Here is a 22661-nt window from a genome sequence, read left to right on the forward strand (position 1 = left end):
AAAGAGTAAAATATACAAAAGTATTGGGAAAAATTAATCCAGCTGCACAGCATCCAAGGCAGGAAGGAACAGTTGTCCAAAAAATGCAATTTCTTCCAAGAAATAACAGGAATGAAATTTAGAGAAAAAGAAAAATCTCAATGTGAGGTACAGAGCTACTCCAACATGCTGCCACCCTCAGCAGCGCATTCTAGAACTTTTACAAAATAAAAGCCTGTGAGCAGCAGACTTTTACAATAATAAAATAAATACTAAAACAGGGGGGGTCCGTGGCGTAGTGGGCTGAGCAGGCGCCCCATGTACAGAGGCTATAGTCCTCGCTGCAGCTTATTTCTAATTTTATTCTTTTATGTTATTGTTGAGTGTTGTACTTTGAGAGTGAAGTTTAACCGGAGTCAAATTCCTTGTTTGTTTACTCAAACCTGGCCCATAAAGCTGATTCTGATTTTGTCCCCGGTTCGAGTCCCGTATCGGACGGCCCTGTGCTGCATGTGGTTCCCCCTCTCTCTGCCCCCTGCTTCCTGTCTCTCTGAACTTTTCATTAAAGGCACAAAAGCCCCCCCGCCCCCCCCCCAAATTTTCCTTTTTTTTTAAATTAAAAAATAAATAATAATAATAAAACATGCGTTAATGTGCGATAAATTATTTATCGGCGTTAAATAATTCATGCGTTAACACGACAATAACGAGTTGACTCGCCTAGCCCTAATTTTTACTGAATATTTCACCTTAAAGGGGGACTTATTACAGTGGAAACCGCTTATAGTGATCACGTTGGTCCAGAGCCAATTTGAACACTATAAGCGGTTGATTACTAAAACCGAAGTTGTATTACAGTACAGGTATTTCACTTATTTTTTATGGAGAATATCATCTAAATGCCATTTGTATCGTTTTTCAATGAGAAAAACTAAATAAAACGGATAGCTTCAGCATTTACTGAATTTTATTATCATGCAAATTTAATTACAGTACTGCGCAGTGCGCAGACATACTGTAGGCTAACTCAAATACAGTACGTTACTTATTCTCTGCTGTGCCGCCGGTGCATTTTTTTTCTTACAAGTCAGAAAATAAAGTTTTAATTCAATCCGCCTTTCAGCACCCCTGCTCGGATCTATGCTCCTCCGTGCCGGTGTTCTGTCGATTTGTGCTACTTGGCGTGAAAACGAAACGGCTCGGCGCATGCGCAAAACCACAAAGTAGCAATTCTCGACAAGTGGGAGAAATCGAATGAACACCGGCCTCCCATCTTACAAGAACCAGCCTGGAGCTTCCAGCGGTCACACGCGCATTCAATCCGCTCTCCAGCACCCATCCTCGGACACATGCTCCTCCATGACTTCCTTTTTCCAGCCATGATTCGCGCGCTTGCTGCCCGGTGTCAACTCGTTACGTTAGCTAGCGAGGCAGAAGCAGACGTCCAGAAAGGAATCAAGGGAGTAAAAAATAAAATAGCTACACGTAGTTTTAAAATTATTTTTGCACATGTTTACATTCATAAAATGGCCAAAAATGAACATTATAAGCGGATTTCTTGATTACTATAAACAAATTATTTAAACAGCATTTGTATAGAAATGATTCCGTCCCAAGCCTTTTGATCCATATAAGCGGTTGATTACTATATCCGTGACCACTATAAGCGGTTTCCACTGTAGTAAAAATCTGTGACTAATGGGACTGCAGCCGTCTCTCCTGAACTGAAGGCTTCAGCTCTGCCAGCTGAGCTCTCCTCCTTTTCTTCCTTTTCTTCCTTTTCTTCCTCCTCTGTTGTGGTTGACAGCTTTGAGCCTCGCCCACAGCGTCTGCAGCTCTGACATCATCTGGAGTTTGGCGAGAGACATGACCTCACCACTCAGAGGGTGGGCAGCTTGTGAAGAGGGAAGGATGGTGGGGAGGCATTTAGCTGTGCTCAGAGGCTTCTGATTGGTCGAACATGGATCCTTGTTTATAGAACAGCTTGATGGATTCACACTGAAGGTTAAAGGGTGCACATTCCCCTCATAGATCAGAGAAAAAACATCCGGATCAGCCTCAAAACACACGAATATCCAGCATGTCCGAAGAGGTTTAACTAACAAGGAGAGAAAACTTGAGTTTAGTGTTGCTTAACTTTGGTGAATAAACTCTTTGTTTCATTAGTCGGAGAAACAAGACGAGTCAAAACAAGTTTTGCTTTTATTCGGTCGTCCCTTTCGGGGTTTTACCTCAATTTAAAGCAGCGGTTTCAAACTGATCTGTTGAAGGGCCGGTGCTGCTGCAGGTTTTAGTTCCAACCTTGCAGCAGCACAGCTGACTTCTTTCATTCAATCAACTGAACTGGTTAAGACCTTAGATGTGTTCCAAACCGCATACTTCTCCTACTAATGTTTTGAGTCAGTATGCGAGTTTGAGTATGCGAGAAGTTCCCTGATGCATACTAGATTCTCCTAAATGTTGGGTATGCAGCATGAGGTTACTACTCATACTCAAACTACCCAAGATGCAACGTAACGTGACGTCGCCGATCGTCATTTCCTGTCAAAACGGCAGTTTCAAGCTAGCTACAACGAGGGTAGGTTCACTTCCTGTTTTCAAAACAAAAGCACCAATTGTATGGTAATGGCTTTCCCTATGATAAAAGGCAACGGGTATTTTATTTTGTGAAAATAACAGGAAGTGCGTTGCTCACTGCGGCTAGCTTTAGTAGCGCCGAATTCGTGGGAACAAAATGGTAAACAGCCGGTATTTTGTCAGGTTTTCAACACGTTGGGGATCTAAACGACTACTTTCTCACCTGAAAATGTTTCAAATGTTGCTAAAGTTTACAGAGTTTAGAGCTTAAGGGAAATCAGCTTCAGGCCGGCTGATTTCAGCTCGGGCAGGAGCGAGATGCATTGTGGGTAACCGCTCTGCATACTGTCTGATCGATGAGTATGCTGTATGTAGTATGGAAGTATGCAATATGCGGTTTTGAACACAGCCCTTCAGTTGATGTTTATGATGGAGGCCCGTGGCGTTTGAGGTTTTTTAGTAAACACCTAATGTTTTACTGGCCACAGAGGGGTCACATGATCAGATCTTTACCCTCACATTGAAGGCTGCCGACCAGTCCTCATGGGACGGTGTTCCTCACGTGCTGTGCCAGCAGTTCCGGGGTTATCGGACCTCTTGTTATGGGCCTTTCGGACCCGGTACCAGCAGTTTGTTCCGGTACGTTTTCGATTCTGTTAACTTTTTTTTGGACAGAATTTCGAGCTGTAGTCGGAGGGTTTCCTGTTCGGTCGCTTTAGGATCGGCTCTGTTTAGCGTTAGCATCTCCAACCTGAGGTCATCAGTCGGAAAAAGGTGGATTTTCCACCCCAGGTTGAGGAGTTTCAGGATCTTTGGGTCAACGTCGGAATCTTCATCAAAGATTTGAACCAAAACATTTTCGCTTGTTGAATATTTCGAATAATTTTCTCTAAATCTCACAGAAACATCTTCCATTCGAACACTGATGCGCCATTTTATTTCATTCGCTTCCTGAACTGGAACATTTGAAACATGAACACACTTTCATTCAGGGTTGATTCGGGTAAAACGAGTCTGTTCGGCCTGTTTTATTCACCGAGGTTGGACTTTTTCAGGGATGACTCAAAGCATCAGAGAAAAGGTACCGAACTTACTGCACAGAGGCCTCGAGGAATCGTTGGAGACGCAGCAGAACTGAGCGCATGTTGCTGAGCGTCTGCCAGCATTAAAATCCTTAAATTTAGTACCAAATGAACCAGTTTAGTGTCACTTTGTGGGGATTTTGGTTTGAATTTAAAATCGTCCACCGGCAGCCTGAAATGTAACTTCTGTCCAAGCTTAATAACTGTAGCAGCTGATTTTCAGGATGTTATGAGGGAGGTTTACAGGAAACATTTGACAGAATCCAGACATAAGCCGGCCGGCCGTGTCTGCCGGTTCCAGACGACATCAGGAAGTCCTGACTGCTGGTTTCTGAGACCGTCCAACAGAAATGTTTGTCTGATGGGACCGACCAGAGTCCGACCGGCTTCGTGTTTCCAGCTGACAGCCGGACTGAACGTGACTCAGCCAGCGAGCACTCCCTGCACTCCCCCTCCATCCTGCTGCACAATGATCTGATGAGGGTGGGGAAAACAAACACGCCTCAGAGGGGAATTCTGCTCGCTTTAAAGGAAAACTCCACCTAAAATCCCAGTCCTGACACCAAAGTCCACACCTTCAGTCAGGATGTTAGAAACAAAGGAACAATCCGATGTTTTATGGACTAATTAATTTTCTGTTTCTGAGAAAACAAATAGCTTAAAGATGCAAGAATGATACAACTCTAATGATTTTTATTGTTTCTCTTGTAAATTTTCTTGCCCTCGTGAAAGTCTGGACTCTCACAGCAGCATCCACAGCCGCTCACGGCTGTTTAACTCTTCTTCTACTCTGCTTTTATGGCGGCAGTATCTCGGTGTAGAGGCACCTCTGGCACAAAGACATAAACAGTTGATTTTAGAGTAACAAAACATAAAAACTACGCAGTTAAACACGGATAGTTTGGACTGTTTTACTGTCTGTTGGTGACATCGACAGCTGAAACGGGTCGGCAGCATTGTTTTAAACCGTCTGACTCAGGTCAAACCTTTTCCTTCCAGCAGCTTCTCTCATAGTTTGCTGTTCTGGCCCGTTCCTCCAGACAGAACCGGGGGAACCGAGTCTGGTCTGTTGGCGTTCCTGCTCACATGCACACGCCTACAGGACTGAGGTCAGAGCTCCGATGGCTCGACTTCAGTCCTTCAGCCTCTTTGGAGCTAATCTGGAGTTGTGTTTGGGCTCATCTTCCATTCCTGGCTGATGTTTCCAGATGTTGCTTCAGTGTATCCTCATCGTCTGTGTTCGAAACTGCATACTACATACTACATACTACATACTTCCATTCTGCATACTACGTACTGATCGATCAGACAGTATGCAGAGCGTTTACCCACAATGCATTTCGCTCCTGCCCGAGCCGAAATCAGCCGGCCTGAAGCTGATTTCTCTTAAGCTCTAAACTCTGTAAACTTTAGCAACATTTGAAACATTTTCAGGTGAGAAAGTAGTCGTTTAGATCCCCAACGTGTTGAAAACCTGACAAAATACCGGCTGTTTACAATTTTGTTCCCACGAATTCGGCGCTACTAAAGCTAGCCGCAGTGAGCTAACGCACTTCCTGTTATTTTCACAAAATAAAATACCCGTTGCCTTTTATCATAGGGAAAGCCATTACCATACAATTGGTGCTTTTGTTTTGAAAACAGGAAGTGAACCTACCCTCGTTGTAGCTAGCTTGAAACTTGATACGTTGCATCTTGGGTAGTTTGAGTATGAGTAGTAACCTCATGATGCATACCCAACATTTCGGCGAATCTAGTATGCATCCGGGAACTTCTCCTTACTCAAACTCGCATACTAACTCAGAAAGTTAGTAGGAGTAGTAGGAGAAGTATGCGGTTTGGAACACAGCCATCGTCTTCTTTTCCCATGATGCCATCTGTTCTGAGGTGCACCAGGTCCCACATCATGATGCTGCCACCCCGTACTTCAGGGCTGGGATGGTGTTCTGAGGCCTGCAGCTTCCTCCTCCTCCAGGTCCAAACAGTTCAGTTTCAGCTCCATCAGAACACGTCTCCAGACATTAAGGTCTTTGTTCTCCCGGCTGAGGGTCCTTTCAGCTCATGTTTTGCTGTGAATAATCAGGCAGTCGCACCAGTTTCAGCAGCTTCTTCAAAGGCTCTTTGCTGTCCTCTCAGTCTGTCTTCTTCCCAAGCCTTAAAGGGATAGTTCGCCTCTTTTGACATGAAGCTGTGAGCCGAGTTCCAGCCTCGTTTTGGCGTTGACGAAGTTAGTCCAAAATCGTTCTCCAGGAAAAAGTCAGAGCTCACAATCTCTTGGCCCTATTTTCTCTCCCTTCGTATCACTGCCTGCTGTGCAGACCGAGCAGCAAACAGCGTAACAGGCGCGGCTGTCGGCAGGCGGCAGCAGGCAGTGATACGAAGGGAGAGAAAATAGGGCCAAGAGATTGTGAGGTCTGACTTTTTCCTGGAGAACCATTTTGTGATGCAAATGTATTACTCTTTTGAACGCATATTGTTTTGAGAAGCAAAACGCTTTATTTTTTAAACCCCAGCCAACTAGCCGGACTACCTTCATCAACACCAAAACGAGGCTGGAACTCTGCTCACAGGACGCAGCAGGGGGTAAGAAGATGTTCAGAAATGATGTTGCTGATATGGGATGTCATACAGCTTCATGTCAGAAGAGGCGAACTATCTCTTTAAGATGGTGGTTTATACCTGCGTTGTATTGTTTGAGCCCGGGACCTTCAGCCGTCTGGACATTGGACCTAAGAATGAAGCAGACTTGATGTTTTGGTTGGTTTCTCCTGATTTTGCCACAGAACGAGGCTCCGTGTTGGAGGTGTGCCGCCAGTTAACTCAAACGCTGTTGATTAACCAATTAGAGGCTTCGAAAGCTCATCAACTGTAGATGAACTTCAGATTATTCTGCGTGGTTCTGTGGGACCCAGTCAGGACGCACCAGAAGTCAGTTTTACGTCCATAAATGTTCTGAAAGTCTTCACACAGCTGCCTTAAGGCTCTAGCATGGTTGCTGCGTCTGCTCGCGCGAGCGGTGTTGATGACGTCACAAGTTCGTGCCCGCCATAGGACCCTATATAGTGGCGCAAGTCGTTGCGCGCCAGTAGTTGCAATTTTCTCCGTCACAGAGGTGGCGCTGCTACGTGAAGGTTACCTCTACTCTACAACCACGAAAGTGGAGAAGAAAACAATGAAGAGCAGGAATACTGTCATTAATGATACTGCTGCAGTATTCGGATCATTTTAAGTTTTTAATTCAGTTAATAGAGGTGAAGGTTTGAAGCCCCCGGCATCAACAGAGTCTCTGCCCTCTTCTTTGCCTTCACGTATCTGTCCCGTAGCTTCTTCCACACATTCTTACAGAACTCTCCCTCTTTCCCCACAGTTCTGCCCATCTCTGTGCACCAGTTTGGGGAGTTTACGTGCTCCCTGTGCTGTTTCACTGCAGTTCCGTACAGCTGCTGTACAAACGCACCTCCTCGCTGAGCCGGTCTCACATCGGTCCATCCGGTTCGTTGTGCTCGGCGCCGCCAAGTTACAAAAATCTGGTGCACGACAACGCGCTGCGCCGTCTTTTCAAGGGAAGCGCCAGGCCTGAAACGTCATTTTGACGTCACGGTGCGACACCGCCGTGACAGACGCGGCAACCATGCTACCGCCTTTAGAGCTCTTATTTTTAGGGAAACATCAGCTGACAGCTGCAGCTCTAACGTCACAGATCAGGTGTTCAGGAAGCAGTTCACACCTCCACCTGAGAGTCTGAGCTGCGTGTGCTTAAATCTGGAGAAAACCGGCAAACAGAAGCTTCGTATCTGCGCATCAGAGACGATACCGAACAGGAAACCGGTCGTAAGCCGAGCGTCGGGCACCCCTTCGCTTCCTGTCGACCTGAGAGGAGAAAGCGAGGAGGTGCTGGACAGGAAGCGTCTCCTCTTCAAAGAGCAGCGCCTGTAATGAGCAGGAAGGCTCTCTGATTGGACAGCGGATGTACTCGGCCCCGCCCACATCCTCAAAGGCCGGAGAAGAGGAAACGCTGCGGGAGAAGAGTGGACGGATGGAGCTCTGACAGGATTCTCCTCCGTGGCTCATGTAAAGCACTGAAAACCCTCCACAGGTACGGCATCACCGGAGTGCCACAAAAAGGAAAAAAACATTAATAAGAAAACCTAAAAAGAAATCAACAAATCATTAAATGTACATTATTACTTACATTATTTCAGTTTTATTTATTAATTACTTACATTATTTCAGTTTTATTTATTATCCGAGTCTGAACAACGTTTTATTTTGAAAAATTTACCGAATTCTCTCCGTCACATCTGTCTATGACTAACTGACACGTGTCAAGATCCTCGTCTCGGTCACGTGATACGCTAACGCTAATATTAAACCCACAAGCTAGCAAAGTGAGTAAAAAACAGTCTTTGCGAAGGGGAAAAGGCCCAGTGAGGAGACAGAAGAAGAGCCTCTGACCACTAAGAAACAGAAAGCTGCATTTAACAGGAGACCTGCTTAAAATATGGATTTATGGCGACAGGTGATTCCCACGCACCGAGCCCGCTCTGCATCATACGCAGCGACCGGCTCTCACTTTAAAGGCCGGTCCCTGAAAATATTGTCTGATAATAAACCGGTCGGGGGCCGCTGGTCCATGGGACATTTATTTGTTTATTTTTGCACATCAGTTCATTCATTCGTGTATTTCTGAACCATTTTAAAGCGATTTAAACGTTTCAAACAGACCAGCTTCAGCGATTTCACTTCTTTAAGGACAGAAATCAACGAAGAAGTCGATACCTGCTGGGAGGAAGTCCTGTTTGAGCTCATTTTTAATGCTCCAGAACCTTCCTTTTCTTTCTTTTGAAACGTTTCCTGGATTTACTGTGATGTTTGAAGGCTGAGTTATACTTCTTTTAACTGCCCTTGCGCTTGCGTCTTGCGCGTATGTTAATGGCTCGAGACGTTTATACTTCATTTTGCTTTGCCGGCGCTTGCGTGTGCTGCGTGGCGATTCACTGCCAGGAGAGTAGGTGGAGTAGCGGGTTTTTTCAATGACAAGCCTACTACGATGAAAGGAAATTCACCGCCAGGAGCTCTTTGGCAAGTCTCTCTTCCATAGATTCATGCTTCTTCTTCTTGTAAATAGCCGGTATTTTGTCAGATTTTCAGCACCTTGGGGGTCTAAACGACTACTTTCTCGCCTGAAAATGTTTCAAATGTTGCTAAAGTTATATATTTACAGAGTTTATAGCTTAAGGGAAATCAGCTTTTCAGGCTGGCTGATTTCGGCTCGGGCAGGAGTGAAGTGCACTGTGTGTAAACGCTCTGCATACTGTCAGATCGATGAGTATGCCGTTTTCAAGTAGTAGGCGGTTTCGAACACAGCCAGTGGCTTGTGCTTGCGTCTTGCGTAAAGTTTAGAAAATTGAGGTGACACACGCAACCGCGCAAGGGCTTGCGTTGCGTCTTGCGTTGCGTCTTGCGTTACCGACTATAAACCAGGCTTGAGTCATTTTCCCGTTGCGTGACCCAAACCCTGACATCTACGCGTGAGCTTTATGCTAAAGATGATGATAATAATCATGAACTTTATTCGTTTCGTTCAAATGCCACAAACTGCTTCACAGAGCTGCAAATCAAGTAAAAACAACCTGGAACAAATCAATATAAAATGTAATAAATGTGTAATTTACCAATCAATAAATCAAGTAAAATCCGGTAAAAGCATTTTTAAGAAGTCACTTAAAACTTAAACTGACTTACAGGCTCATATTTGACTGAAAGGTCGGATAAACCAGAAGGTCAAAGGTCACAGAGAGTTTAAGGATCTTAAAATCGGTTCTAAAACACTAAAACAGCAGCGAGGGCTCTTTGATTCTGAGCCATCTGGGGCTGATTGATGAATATTTAGTTTGGGAATAAATAAAAGATGCTGCTGGACGGGTCGAGCGGGAGGAGATCAAAGCCAGCAGACCAGCTTCTTCAGAGTTTCAGCCGAGGTGAAACAGAAATGTAGCCTCTGTTCTGGCTTTGCTCTTCTTTTCTGTCCTTCTGTGTTTTAGGGCCGCAGTTATTCAGGCAGCCGATTATTCCAATGGAGTGAACGGATAAATACTTAATGACTTTGTGTTTTCAGGACGGTCACCCCGACAGGCTGCAGAGCGGGCTGGAGGTGGGAGGACGCCTCTTACTGCTGGACCTGGAGAAGAACCAGTGAGTCTGATCAGTGAACGCAGTAAAACGCTGCCGGTGGTGCTGAATCAAGTCAACTCTTTTATTGTCAGATACACAGAACAACAGAGTCGGACTGGGCACTGAAATTCTTAGGACAGGACACCGTACAGCAGCTACCATAACAGGACATAACATGCCGTAACATGTCATAAGTACTCTACCAAAAATATTTACAAGATAGATAGATAGGTAATGTGGATACTGCAATATACATTTTAACGCTAATTACTACCCAGGCTCCGCCTTCGCAGTGACGCAACACCTTCGGCTCTGCTACACTTACTCAGGCAAACTGCTCATTCAGGTGGATTCGAGTTCCCGAAAAAATGGGAACTCCACCCACTTTGTCGGGAAGCAATCAACTTTGAGCAGCGCCAACGGCCCAGGGTAGAGGCGTGTTCAAGGTAGTGACGTGGTTGAACTGCCACTCAACCCATGGATTGTACACGGAAGCGCTTCATTCAATATCAACATGGAGCAGCGTCAAGCTTTTGACACTGCTGTAGATGCTGTAATGAAAGTGTTCGACGGGAGATTCTCGTTAAAAATCGAGCAAAGAACAGCCCTTGAATCATTTCTTGGCAGGAAAGACGTTTTCGCCTTGCTCCCTACTGGCTTTGGTAAGAGTTTAATCTACCAGTTAGCCCCGCTGGTAGCTAAATCATACGTCAGAGGAAAGAGTGGTGTGATTGGCTTAAGCTTAGGCTCAGCCTTTTCTGGCCACAACCAGTAGCAACCCGAGGGAGGCGGGTTGACCAGGCCATTTCGAATCGTATTCGTTATGGTCTTGGTCAGACCAGAATCTCGAAGAGATTTGAAAGTCTATGTTAATCAGGCTAGCTAATTACAAGAGGCAAGGCAATTTTATTTATAGAGCACAATTCGTACACAAGGCAATTCAAAGTGCTTCACAGCTACACAAAATCACAAGAAGGCAATAAAATCATTAAAAAGAAAAAAAGAAAAATTAAAAAAATTTAAATTAAAAAAATTATAAAAATTTAAATTAAAAAAAAAAAAAACATTAATTAATAAATTTAAAAGTAAAGAGTGCAGATGAAATACTTTCAGGTGTCATATGCACAGCTAAATAGAACTGTTTTCAGCCTGGATTTAAACATTGTCAGAGTTGAGGCCTGTCTCACATCTTCTGGAAGACTGTTCCAGATTTTAGGAGCATAAAACTGAAACGCAGCCTCACCTTGTTTAGTCCTGACTCTGGGCACCAGCAGGAGACCCCTCCCTGAGGCAGGAGACCCCTCCCTGAGGCAGGAGACCCCTCCCTGGGGCAGCAGACCCCTCCCTGGAGCAGCAGACCCCTCCCTGGGGCAGGAGACCCCTCCCTGGGGCAGCAGACCCCTCCCTGGGGCAGCAGACCCCTCCCTGGGGCAGGAGACCCCTCCCTGAGGTTCTCAGAGCCCGAGTTGGTTCATATGGCTCTAACATGTCAGAGATGTACTTTGGCGCTTGACCGTGAAGAGACTTGTACACAAGTCTGTACTGAACATGTAATACACATAATAGCCTATGCTAATCTAAGACCTACACTAACCTATAACATAAGGAAAAAATAAAAAATGCAATGTTGTGCAATATTGCAGGTTGCAGTGCAAACAGCAGAGGAGGAAGGCATGTGTAAAGTATAAGGAGTGATAACGTGTGTGTGTGTGTTCTGTCTGCAGCGACCTGCTGCCCAAACCGCCCAACATCTTCTACTACCTCCCCAACGGCACCGGAGTGTCCGTGACCGCCGACCCTGTGGTGAGTCAGTGAACGCACCGCAGCCCGTCCCACCGTCTCTGTTGTTTTCTTCCAGCTGTGACAGATGTTGTGTTCCTGTCGTCTGCAGACTCACTGTTATTACCACGGCAGCGTCCGAGGATTCCCGCAGTCCAGAGCGGCTCTGAGCACCTGCTCCGGACTCCGGTCAGTAAGCCCACCAGCCCCGAGTCTCCTTCAGGGTCACAGAATCTCTAAATCTAAAGATTTTTTTGGCTATTTGTTTTTCATCGTTAGATTTAAGACTCATTTAGACTCATTCGCGGCTGATGTCGGGGACACTGAAGGCGTTTTAAATTCACTTTCCCTCAAAAAAAGACCTGAAATTTAAGCCGTTGTTGCGCAGAAAAGGCAGATTTCAGAATAAAAAACACAATGAGTCTTTAGTTCACTGCAGGAAGGTTAAACCCAAGATGTTTTATCCAGTTTTACACTCCGTAAAAGTGGAGAAAAGCTGAATCCAAACCGGTCCAACTTGTCAGAACACAACAGCGTTAGCAGGCACAAATTATATTAGGGCTGGGCGAGTTAACTCGTTATTATCGCGTTAACTGTTAATTATTTAACGCCGATAAATATTTTATCGCGCATGAGCGCAGGTTTTATTATTGTAAAAGTCTGTTGCTCACAGGCTTTTATTCTGTAAAAGTCTGTTGCTCACAGGCTTTTATTCTGTAAAAGTCTGTCGCTCACAGGCTTTTATTTTGTAAAAGTCTGTCGCTCACAGGCTTTTATTTTGTAAAAGTCTGCTGCTGTCTGCTGTGGAACAGGAAAAGAAAGTAATCGGCGGATCCACCAAACATGGAGAAGGGTACGGAACTTTTACTCGGCCATTTTCATGTTAAAGTTCTTCCAGACGGCGGAGTCGACAGAACCAAAGTCATCTGTAAACTCTGCCAAGTTGAATTGTCTTCTCAGCGTAGTAGTTCCAGTCTAAAATATCACTTAAAGGCAAAACACACAACTGATAGCAGCAAGTCATTCAAGGAAACAGACAGTGGAGCGAGGCTTCTACATAAAAACTACAGAAAGATGCTGATGTTAAAAGTGTGTTTGCACAACAAATGTTATGGCACTTTCATTCATATGGCAGCACATTTAAAATAAAGCTAAATGCTAAAAGCTATACGCTACTTTTGGATTCATTTTTGGATTCTGCGTACAAATGCGATTAATCGTGATTAATCAGGGAAATCATGCGATTAATTAGATTAAACATTTTAATCGTTGCCCAGTCCTAAATTATATAAATGTTTATTAAGGTTAAAAGTCTCAAATTAAGACGTTTCGGAGCCTCAAATATCTGCTGACGGCTGAGAAACGGAGCGGCGCTGGTTCTGTCTTTACAGTTTCAGGTCTTTGTGTTTCTGGAGCAAAACGTTTGCCACGACGTCATCGTTCGACTGATCGGATTTAACCGGAGTGACCTCCGACCTCCCGAGGATTAGTGGATTTATTTCTCGGCCCACGTGAAGAGAACGTGTCCAGTTTGAGGTTTTTAGACCCAAACAGAAAAGACTCTGTGCAGAGATTACAGGCTGAATTCAGTAAACTGTTTAAACACTGAAAATTAAACAATACAAACCTTTTAAATATTTAGTTTTCATGAAGAAATGTCAGATGAGAGTCTGGTGATTCAGCGATTTCACTTCTTTAAGGACAGAAATCAACGAAGAAGTCGATACCTTCTGGGAGGAAGTCCTGTTTGAGCTCATTTTTAATGCTCCAGAACCTTCCTTTTCTTTCTTTTGAAACGTTTCCTGCTGGATTTACTGTCATGTTTGAGTCATTTTCCCGTTGCGTGACCCAAACCCTGACATCTGCGCCCCCGCCTCTCACAGCTGGCGTGAGCTTTATGCTAAAGATGATGATAAAAATCATAAACTTTATTCGTTTTGCTCAAATGTCACAAACTGCTTCACAGAGCTGCAAATCAAATAAAAACAACCTGAAACAAATCAATATAAAGTGTAATAAATGTGTAATTTACCAATCAATAAATCAAGTAAAATCCGGTAAAAGCTTTTTTAAGAAGTCACTTAAACTGACTTACAGGCTCATATTTGACTAAAAGGTCAGATAAATCAGAAGGTCAAAGGTCACAAAGGGTTTAAGGATCCTAAAATCGGTTCTAAAACACTAAATCAGCAGCGAGGGCTCTTTGATTCTGAGCCATCTGGGGCTGATTGATGAATATTTAGTTTGGGAATAAATAAAAGATGCTGCTGGACGGGTCGAGTGTGAGGAGATCAAAGCCAGCAGAACGGTCTCTGCGGTCGTTAAAGGAGAGGAAATATTCCTCGGCTGCACAGATTTAGTGGGTCAAACCCAACGTCGGCAGATGGTTGCAACGATCTGAGTTTTATTAAAGCAAATAGAGACACCCGTGAGGTACGAGGATGACGATGGAAAGAACCGCCGCATTCCCGGAGTGCCGGGGCGAAAAACTTTCAGCACGACTTTCATTATTCTGCCTTTCAGCAGCCACATCAAAGCTGTCACCAAGGCAGCTTTTTACATCTCAGAAACATCAGCAGAATTAAAGGTTTCCAGGAGAAACTCATCCATGCATTCATCTCCAGCAGACTCCATCACTGTAATGCTCTTTTAACTGGACTTCCCACAAAGAGCATTAAACATCTGCAGCTCATCCAGAACGCTGCTGCTGGAGTTTTAACCCGGACTAAGAGATCTGAACACATCACAGCAGCTTTAAAATCTTTACTCTGGCTTCCAGTCAGTCACAGAATAGATTTTAAAAGCCTGCTGATGGTTTACAATCTGTGATGTGTTCAGAGAATATAAAGCCAGCAGAGCTCTTAGATCCAAGGACTCAGGTCAGCTGGTCCAGTCCAGAGTCCAGACTAAACATGGAGAAGCAGCATTTAGCTGTTATGCTGCGAACAAGTGGAACAAACTGCCAGTGGAGATTAAACTTTCACCAAATGGAGACATTTTTAAATCCAGGTTAAAAACATTTCTGTTCTCATGAGTCTCTGCATGAAATCTGCACGATATCTTTGAACTTATCTGGACTGTTGCTCGTTTTTAAATTCATTTAAATGATTTTATTTGTTTCTCTTTATATTATTTTATGTATTTTTAATGCTTCTTCCACTCCCTGCTGCAATGCTTTTATTTTATGTGAAGCACTTTGAACTGTTTGTACATGAAATGTGCTACAAATATTTTTTTATTCGCACTCGTTTAAAAACGTCTGTTTCCGGGCAGATTTAGATGAATCTGTCACAGGTCTGTGTTCTGTTCCGGTCGGATTTCTTTCTGCTTGTTGACGTTATAATTTAAATGCGACCGCCATCAGACTGAAGTGGCGTCACACGCTGCGTTCACGGAGCCGACAAAGTTCTGAGGCTTTTAGTCCAAAGCTTCACTTTTCTCCATGTTTGCTTCGTCCATTGTTTACGTTCGATCTCACCGCGTCCCGCCTCCTCCGGCGCAGAATTCTGACGCCCGTCTCACTTTCAAAAGACGTAAAAGTCAGATGAAATGGGACATGACCCTCAGCACCAGCCATGAAGCAGATTGAGGGCCACATCTGGAAGTCTGGGTCTGATTTGTGCTTTGCATTGCACTATGTGATGTGTGGCTTGTATGCAGTTGCCATGGAAACCCATTCCATGAAGCCCTCTACGCGCTGTTCTTGAGCTAATCTGAAGGCCACGTGAAGGTTGGAGGTCTGCAGAAAGTCGGCGCACGATGATCTGATCAAACAGTAAATCAGAGAAAATGTTCTTTGTCTCCTCCTGCAGCGGCATCATCGCTCTGAACTCCACCCTGAGCTTCGAGCTTCAGCCGCAGGACGACGAGCACCATCACCACCCGCAGGGGGGGGAGCAGTGGGGCGGTGGGAGTGGGAGTGGGAGTGGGAGTGGAGGAGGAGGTGACGGGGAAGGAGTCCACCTGCTGTTCTCCACCAGTCCTCTGGAGGGCGACGGCGCTGGAGGTTGTGGGGTGTCGCACACCGCCGTTCCTCCCATCTACAGCTCCACACGCACAACCAGGGTGAGACGGACTTCAGTGACTTTAGCTGTGTTCGAAACCGCATACTACATACTGCATACTACATACTGCATACTACATACTGCATCCTGCATACTACATACCGCATACTACATACTGCATACTACATACCACATACTGCATACCGCATACAACAATCCGCATACTACATACTACATACTGCATACTACATACTACATACTGCATACTACATACTACATACTGCATAATACATACTACATACTGCATACTACATACTGCATACTACATACTGCATACTACATACTACATACTGCATACTACATACTACATACTACATACTGCATACTACATACTTCTTACTACAAACTACATACTGCATACTGCATACCACATACTGCATACCACATACTACATAATACATACTGCATACTGCATACTACATACTACATACTGCATCCTGCATACTGCATACTACATACCACATACTACATACTGCATACTTCATACTTCTTACTACAAACTACATACTGCATACTACATACCACATACCACATACTACATACTACATACCGCATACTGCATACTACATACTACATACTGCATCCTGCATACTGCATACTGCATACTACATACTGCATATTACATACCACATACTGCATACTACATACTACATACTGCATACTGCATCCTGCATACTGCATACTACATACTACAAACTACATACTGCATACTGCATACTGCATCCTGCATACTGCATCCTGCATACTGCATACTACATACTACAAACTACATACCACATACTGCATACCACATACTACATACTGCATACTGCATCCTGCATACTGCATACTGCATATTACATACCACATACTGCATACTACATACTACATACTGCATACTGCATCCTGCATACTGCATACTGCATATTACAAACTACATACCACATACTGCATACCACATACTACATATCGCATACTACATACTGCATACTGCACACTACATACCACATACTACATACCGCATACTACATACTGCATACTGTATACTACATACTGTATACTGCATACTACATACTGTATAGTACATTCTGTATACTGCATACTACATACTACATACTGCATACTAATCGATCAGACAGTATGCAGAGCGTTTACCCACAATGCATTTCGTTCCTGCCCGAGCCGAAATCAGCCGGCCTGAAGCTGATTTCCCTTAAGCTCTAAACTCTGTAAACTTTAGCAACATTTGAAACATTTTCAGGTGAGAAAGTAGTCGTTTAGATCCCCAACGTGTTGAAAACCTGACAAAATACCGGCTGTTTACAATTTTGTTCCCACAAATTCGGCGCTACTAAAGCTAGCCGCAGTGAGCAACGCACTTCCTGTTATTTTCACAAAATAAAGTACCCGTTGCCCTTTATCATAGGGAAAGCCATTAACATACAATTGGTGCTTTTGTTTAGAAAACAGGAAGTGAAGCTACCCTCGCTGTAGCTAGCTTGAAACTGACGTTTTGACAGGAAATGACGATCCGTCACGTTACGTTGCATCTTGGGTAGTTTGAGTATGAGTAGTAACCTCATGATGCATACCCAACATTTCGGAGAATCTAGTATGCATCCGGGAACTTCTCACTTACTCAAACTCGCTTACGAACTCAAAAAGTTAGTAGGAGTAGTAGAAGTAGGAGAAGTATGCTGTTTGGAACACAGCCATTGTTTTTAAATGGCGCCTCCTTAAGGAAACAAATCCAGAATGGCGCCGCCCTGGTGGCAGTCGGCTCGGGACATCCTGTGTCTTTATTTCTTCTTCCTCAGAATTTCCACTGAGCTTTTTTTCTGTGAAAACGCAGATTTCTGAAACATATTTCTGAGCTGCTTGAAGGACTCTGTTATCTGCTATGATACGTAACCATGGCAACAGGAGAGATGTTAACCCATTGGGGCAGCTAACTGAGCTTTTTAAAGCCCAAAGTAATGCCTGGAATAAGAGCCAAAATCAGGACGCGTTGAAGAGGAGACGTCTTGGATGCAGAGCAGGAACAAAATGAAGACAAAGGAGGAGGAAGTTTAAACCTTCTCTGCCCTCGATCATCAGGGGAAATGTGAGATCACTGGAGGATAAAATGGACGAGCTTGTTGTCTACTGAGAGAGTTCACCTGGAGTTACCTGCTGATGCTGTGTAAATCATCAGCTGAGCTGTTGCTAAGCTACAGAAACAACAGCCCAACCCACTGATGGAGACCTCTGAAGGTTTCTACCACACCTTCCTCTCTGCTGCACTTCAGCTGGTTTAGGTTTTATTTTGTTATCTGTAACAGCAGCTTTAATTAGTATTAATAATAATTAATACTGCAGGGATATAATTTACCTCCAGGGATTAATAAAGTTTAATTGAACTGAACTGAATAGATTGATCAGAAACTAAAAGAGGGAATTGATCAGACATGGGGGGGTTTCTGTAGGTGTTTTGTTCTGTATATCTGTGGGTCTCTGGTCGTTACCAGGTCCTAAAATCAGGTTCTTACGGTCTGAGATGAACAATAATACACCATGTGACTCAGACTCATTGAGATCTCTGGACAGAAATGAGCATCTGAACCAGCTTTTCCAAACGATGCCACAGTGAATGCGTCATGACAACCAGCTAAAAGCCCCTCCAGGAACGCCCACTTCCTGCTCCCAGGAGGCGCCTCTCTTCAATCCACCTCCGTTTGACTTCCATTATTCACTCGGTGCACACAGACACTGACGGATCCAGGTCTGGATCAGCCTCCGTTAATAAGGAAGTAGCGAGACCTCGAGCGAGATTTCTTTTATTTTGAAAGAACTTTGAGTTAGAAGAATAAAACTGAACGGATATAAAACTCGGAGCCAAAACTCTGGGGAAACTCCAGGAGTTTTTAAGCTCGTCACATTGATATTTGTGAGTTTTATTTTGGTGATAACTTTTGTTTTAAGTTGGACTGACAACCCAAATGGATGATGTAATGTGGGAGGGAAACCTGGAGGGCCTCAGTGTGCCAGCATGCTGCAGTCAGAGCTAAAGGGGAAAATGTTTCTGACCTTTGACCTCTCCTGTCTGCAGACGAAGAGGGACATCCTGACTGAGACCAAATACATCGAGCTGGTGCTGGTGGCTGATCACCAGGAGGTCAGTGTGTGTTTTTGTTCCTTTAAAAAAAAGCTGCTAAATCAGACATTATTTATGTTGTTATTGAACAAACGCCGGCGCCTCCATGACCCGTGTTACGGGTTCGGTCCGGAGAGCGAACGAACATCCTTCCACTTCAACACAGACCGAATATATCATGAACACATGTTGTTTACAAATGTATCGTCCAACACAAATTATCTTTGATTTAAGTATTTTAGGAGCAACAAGCCAGTGTAAAGGGACAGTTCGCCTCTTCTGACATGAAGCTGTGTAACATCCCATATCAGCAACATCATTTCTGAACATCTTCTTACCCCCTGCTGCGTCCTGTGAGCAGAGTTCCAGCCTCGTTTTGGTGTTGATGAAGTAGTCCGGCTAGTTGGCTGGGGTTTAAAAAATAAAGCGTTTTGCTTCTCAGAACAATATGCGTTCAACAGAGTAATACATTTGCAAAATCACAAAATGGTTCTCCAGGAAAAAGTCAGACCTCACAATCTCTTGGCCCTATTTTCTCTCCCTTCATATCACTGCGCGGCTGTCGGCAGCCCCATCAGTCCCTATCAAGGTCCCGACTCTTGTGGGAATGGAAACTGAAACAGTTCCCCTGGAGAAGGGCGGTTATCAGAACTGCTCTGTCCGAATGCGGCTGTTGCTAACATGGGATGTCATACAGCTTAATGTCAAAAGAGGCGAACTATCCCTTTAATTCCTCCAACTAACCAGTAAAGATAAATCTCACTCCTTTCGTTCCTCCAGTAACGTGTTTTTGCCACGTTTGTTAGTGTCACACAGCAGGCTGTAACCACTGTTCTGCCCCTCAGTTCCTGAACTACCAGAAGAACAATAAGACCATCATCTACCGCATGCTGGACGTGGCCAACCAGGTGGACTGGGTGAGGCCTCGGACTTCCTGTCGCTGTCAGTCTCTGTCGGCCCGCTGTGGCAGTAGAACCGACCCGCCTCCTCTTCCTGTTTCAGTTCTACCGTCCTCTGAACGTCCGGGTGGCGCTGACCGGTCTGGAGATCTGGAGCGACCGCGATATGATCCGGGTGGAGAAGAGTCCGGTCGACACCCTCAACAACTTCCTGGAGTGGAGAACCCGAGACCTGCTGCCACGCCTCCGCCACGACAACGCCCAGCTTGTCATGTAAGCCGTCGGCCAGCAGTAAAGCCTCGGCTTCTGATTGGTCGGTCTGAGCCGGGTCGTCACCGTTCGTTTGTTTTCGCTCCGCAGGGGCGAGTCTTTCGATGGCACCACCGTGGGAATGGCGTCTCAGTCCTCCATGTGCTCCAGAGACAGATCGGGCGGCGTCAACGTGGTGAGTCGGCTCTTATTTTAAATCTGCCTCGCTCGACCAATCAGAGGCCGGCTTTATAAACCCCGCCCCCTCTTTCTCTGTCAGGACCACCTGGTCAGCGTTCTGGGCGTGGCCTCCACCATCGCTCATGAGCTCGGTCACAACCTTGGGATGAGACACGACACCGCCGACCGCCGCTGCTCCTGCCAGAACGAGCCGCGCCTCGGAGGCTGCATCATGGAGCCGTCCACCGGGTCGGTACCGCAGGGTTTGGCCCACTCTGTTGTGTTGTTGTTTGTGTGGGACCGCAAAGCAAAGCTGTGTCGCACCAGGCGGGAAGGTTCCTTCTGTTCTCCGCTAGCTTCCTTCTCCACTAGCTTCCTTCTGTTCTCCGCTAGCTTCCTTCTCCACTAGCTTCCTTCTGTTCTCAGCTAGCTTCCTTCTGCTCTCTGCTAGCTTCCTTCTGTTCTCCGCTAGCTTCCTTCTGTTCTCCGCTAGCTTCCTTCTGTTCTCTGCTAGCTTCCTTCTGTTCTCAGCTAGCTTCCTTCTGTTCTCTGCTAGCTTCCTTCTGTTCTCCGCTAGCTTCCTTCTGTTCTCAGCTAGCTTCCTTCTGTTCTCTGCTAGCTTCCTTCTGTTCTCCGCTAGCTTCCTTCTGTTCTCCGCTAGCTTCCTTCTGTTCTCTGCTAGCTTCCTTCTGTTCTCCGCTAGCTTCCTTCTGTTCTGTAGTGTTAAACCTTTTCTGACTTTGTAGTCTGTGTGTATGTGCAACTCTTTTTGCCATCAGTTCATTCTTGTGGACAATAATGTGGTAAAAAGGAACATAATGTTGTTGCTAAAGCTTGTATCTTGTGATACTTCTGCTGTTGAAACGTAAAATAATGTGAATCTCAAAGGAAAATCTCAAATTCTACCTCTTGGAGAACATTTGGCAGGAAGAGTTCATTCTGTACAGCGTGTCCACTGTAAAAGCCAGTTAGCTTAGCACGATAGCACAAAGTCAGTGCTACTGTATCTCAGCAGAAAGCTCAGGAGAACCAGTAGTTGATCCGGCTGACCTGTGACCTCTGACCTCAGGTTCATGCCCGGTCAGCAGTTCAGCAGCTGCAGCGCCGCCGACCTGTCCGTCAGCCTTCTGCACGGCGGCGGCATGTGTCTGTTCAACATGCCGCAGCCGGACCACCTGCTGGGAGGACCCCGCTGCGGAAACCTGTACGTGGAGAAAGGAGAGCAGTGTGACTGCGGCCTGCTGGAGGTACGCACCTGTACACCCTCACCTGTCTGCTCACCTGTGACATTAAAGGGGAACTGCGGTATTTTCAACATTAAGCCTCTTTTATGAGTCGTCTGCAATGTTTTAGAACCCCCCTCACCTCTTTTTTGATGTTTACTGCTGTCTCCGGTATTTGCCTAATTTTGATTCTTCTCAACCTGCTTCAGAACGGCAAGTCATGTGCATGTCCTTAAAGGTCCGTAAAAGCACAATAAACGTCCGTTTTCAAAATCATCAACTCACCGGAGTGGTTACTGGTGTGCACTGGTAATCCATATCAAATTTCGTTGCGAAAAGTTGCTTCTGTCGTGTTTTATTTGACATTTTGTACTGGATGTTCGTTGATATTACTCCGCCACCGCTAAGAAAATAGTGCGAGCATGAACGAGCTGCCAAATAAAACACGACAGAAGCATAATGATATGGATTACCAGTGCACACCAGTAACCACTCCGGTGAGTTGATGATTTTGAAAACGGACATTTATGGTGCTTTAACGGACCTTTTAGGAAATGCGCATGACTTGCCGTTCTGAAGCAGGTTGAGAAGAATCTTAATGTTGAGAATACCGCAGTTTGGAATCACCAACTCAGAACAGGCCAAAGCTTGGACTGAGATTCATTCCCACAGGGATGGAAACCAGGAAGCATTGAAGTTAGGATTCATGTTGTTGATGTGTTGCTGTGCTCTGATTGGTCAGGAGTGTGAGGACCCCTGCTGTAACGCCTCCACGTGTCAGCTGGTGCCCGGAGCTCAGTGCGCGTCTGACGGTATCTGCTGCCAGGACTGTAAGGTCAGACAGACGAAAAGCTTCCCGAGTCGCTCCCCAGCCCCTCTGCCGGCGTCTGACTTTAACAGTCCTCTCTCTGCAGCTGCGGGCGGCGGGTTCAGTCTGCCGCGAGCCGCTCGGAGAGTGCGACCTGTCCGAGTTCTGCACGGGTTCGTCCCCCTACTGCCCCCCGAACGTCTTCCTGCAGAACGGGGAGCCCTGCCAGGACGCCACGTCCTACTGCTACGGAGGAGTCTGCGCCAACATGGACACCCAGTGCCAGATGCTGTGGGGACCCAGTAAGAACACCTCACTGTTTATACCAAAACCAGTTTCAGTGATCATTAACCTGTTTATACCAAAACCAGTTTCAGTGATCATTAACCTGTTTATACCAAAACCAGTTTCAGTTAACCTGTTTATACCAAAACCAGTTTCAGTGATCATTAACCTGTTTATACCAAAACCAGTTTCAGTGATCGTTAACCTGTTTATACCAAAACCAGTTTCAGTGATCGTTAACCTGTTTATA

At 45.3% G+C, this 22661-nt stretch overlaps 1 protein-coding gene across 5 annotated transcripts in view; it reads left to right on the top strand.

The window, feature by feature from the left end:
- adam15 (ADAM metallopeptidase domain 15) overlaps positions 1 to 22661 on the top strand; it is a 49533-nt gene that overhangs the window by 10284 nt on the left and 16588 nt on the right. For all 5 annotated transcript variants that reach the window (XM_075466370.1, XM_075466371.1, XM_075466373.1 and 2 more), the window contains exons 3-14: positions 9757 to 9833; positions 11537 to 11615; positions 11704 to 11780; positions 15404 to 15656; positions 18723 to 18788; positions 19613 to 19684; positions 19770 to 19939; positions 20027 to 20111; positions 20196 to 20344; positions 21165 to 21342; positions 22061 to 22153; positions 22233 to 22428. In XM_075466370.1, coding sequence (XP_075322485.1) covers positions 9757 to 9833; positions 11537 to 11615; positions 11704 to 11780; positions 15404 to 15656; positions 18723 to 18788; positions 19613 to 19684; positions 19770 to 19939; positions 20027 to 20111; positions 20196 to 20344; positions 21165 to 21342; positions 22061 to 22153; positions 22233 to 22428 — 1495 coding nt within the window. The remainder of the gene's footprint in view (positions 1 to 9756; positions 9834 to 11536; positions 11616 to 11703; positions 11781 to 15403; positions 15657 to 18722; positions 18789 to 19612; positions 19685 to 19769; positions 19940 to 20026; positions 20112 to 20195; positions 20345 to 21164; positions 21343 to 22060; positions 22154 to 22232; positions 22429 to 22661) is intronic.

The sequence above is a fragment of the Odontesthes bonariensis genome, chromosome 5 (genome assembly GCF_027942865.1).
Source record: "Odontesthes bonariensis isolate fOdoBon6 chromosome 5, fOdoBon6.hap1, whole genome shotgun sequence".
Lineage (NCBI taxonomy): Eukaryota > Metazoa > Chordata > Actinopteri > Atheriniformes > Atherinopsidae > Odontesthes > Odontesthes bonariensis.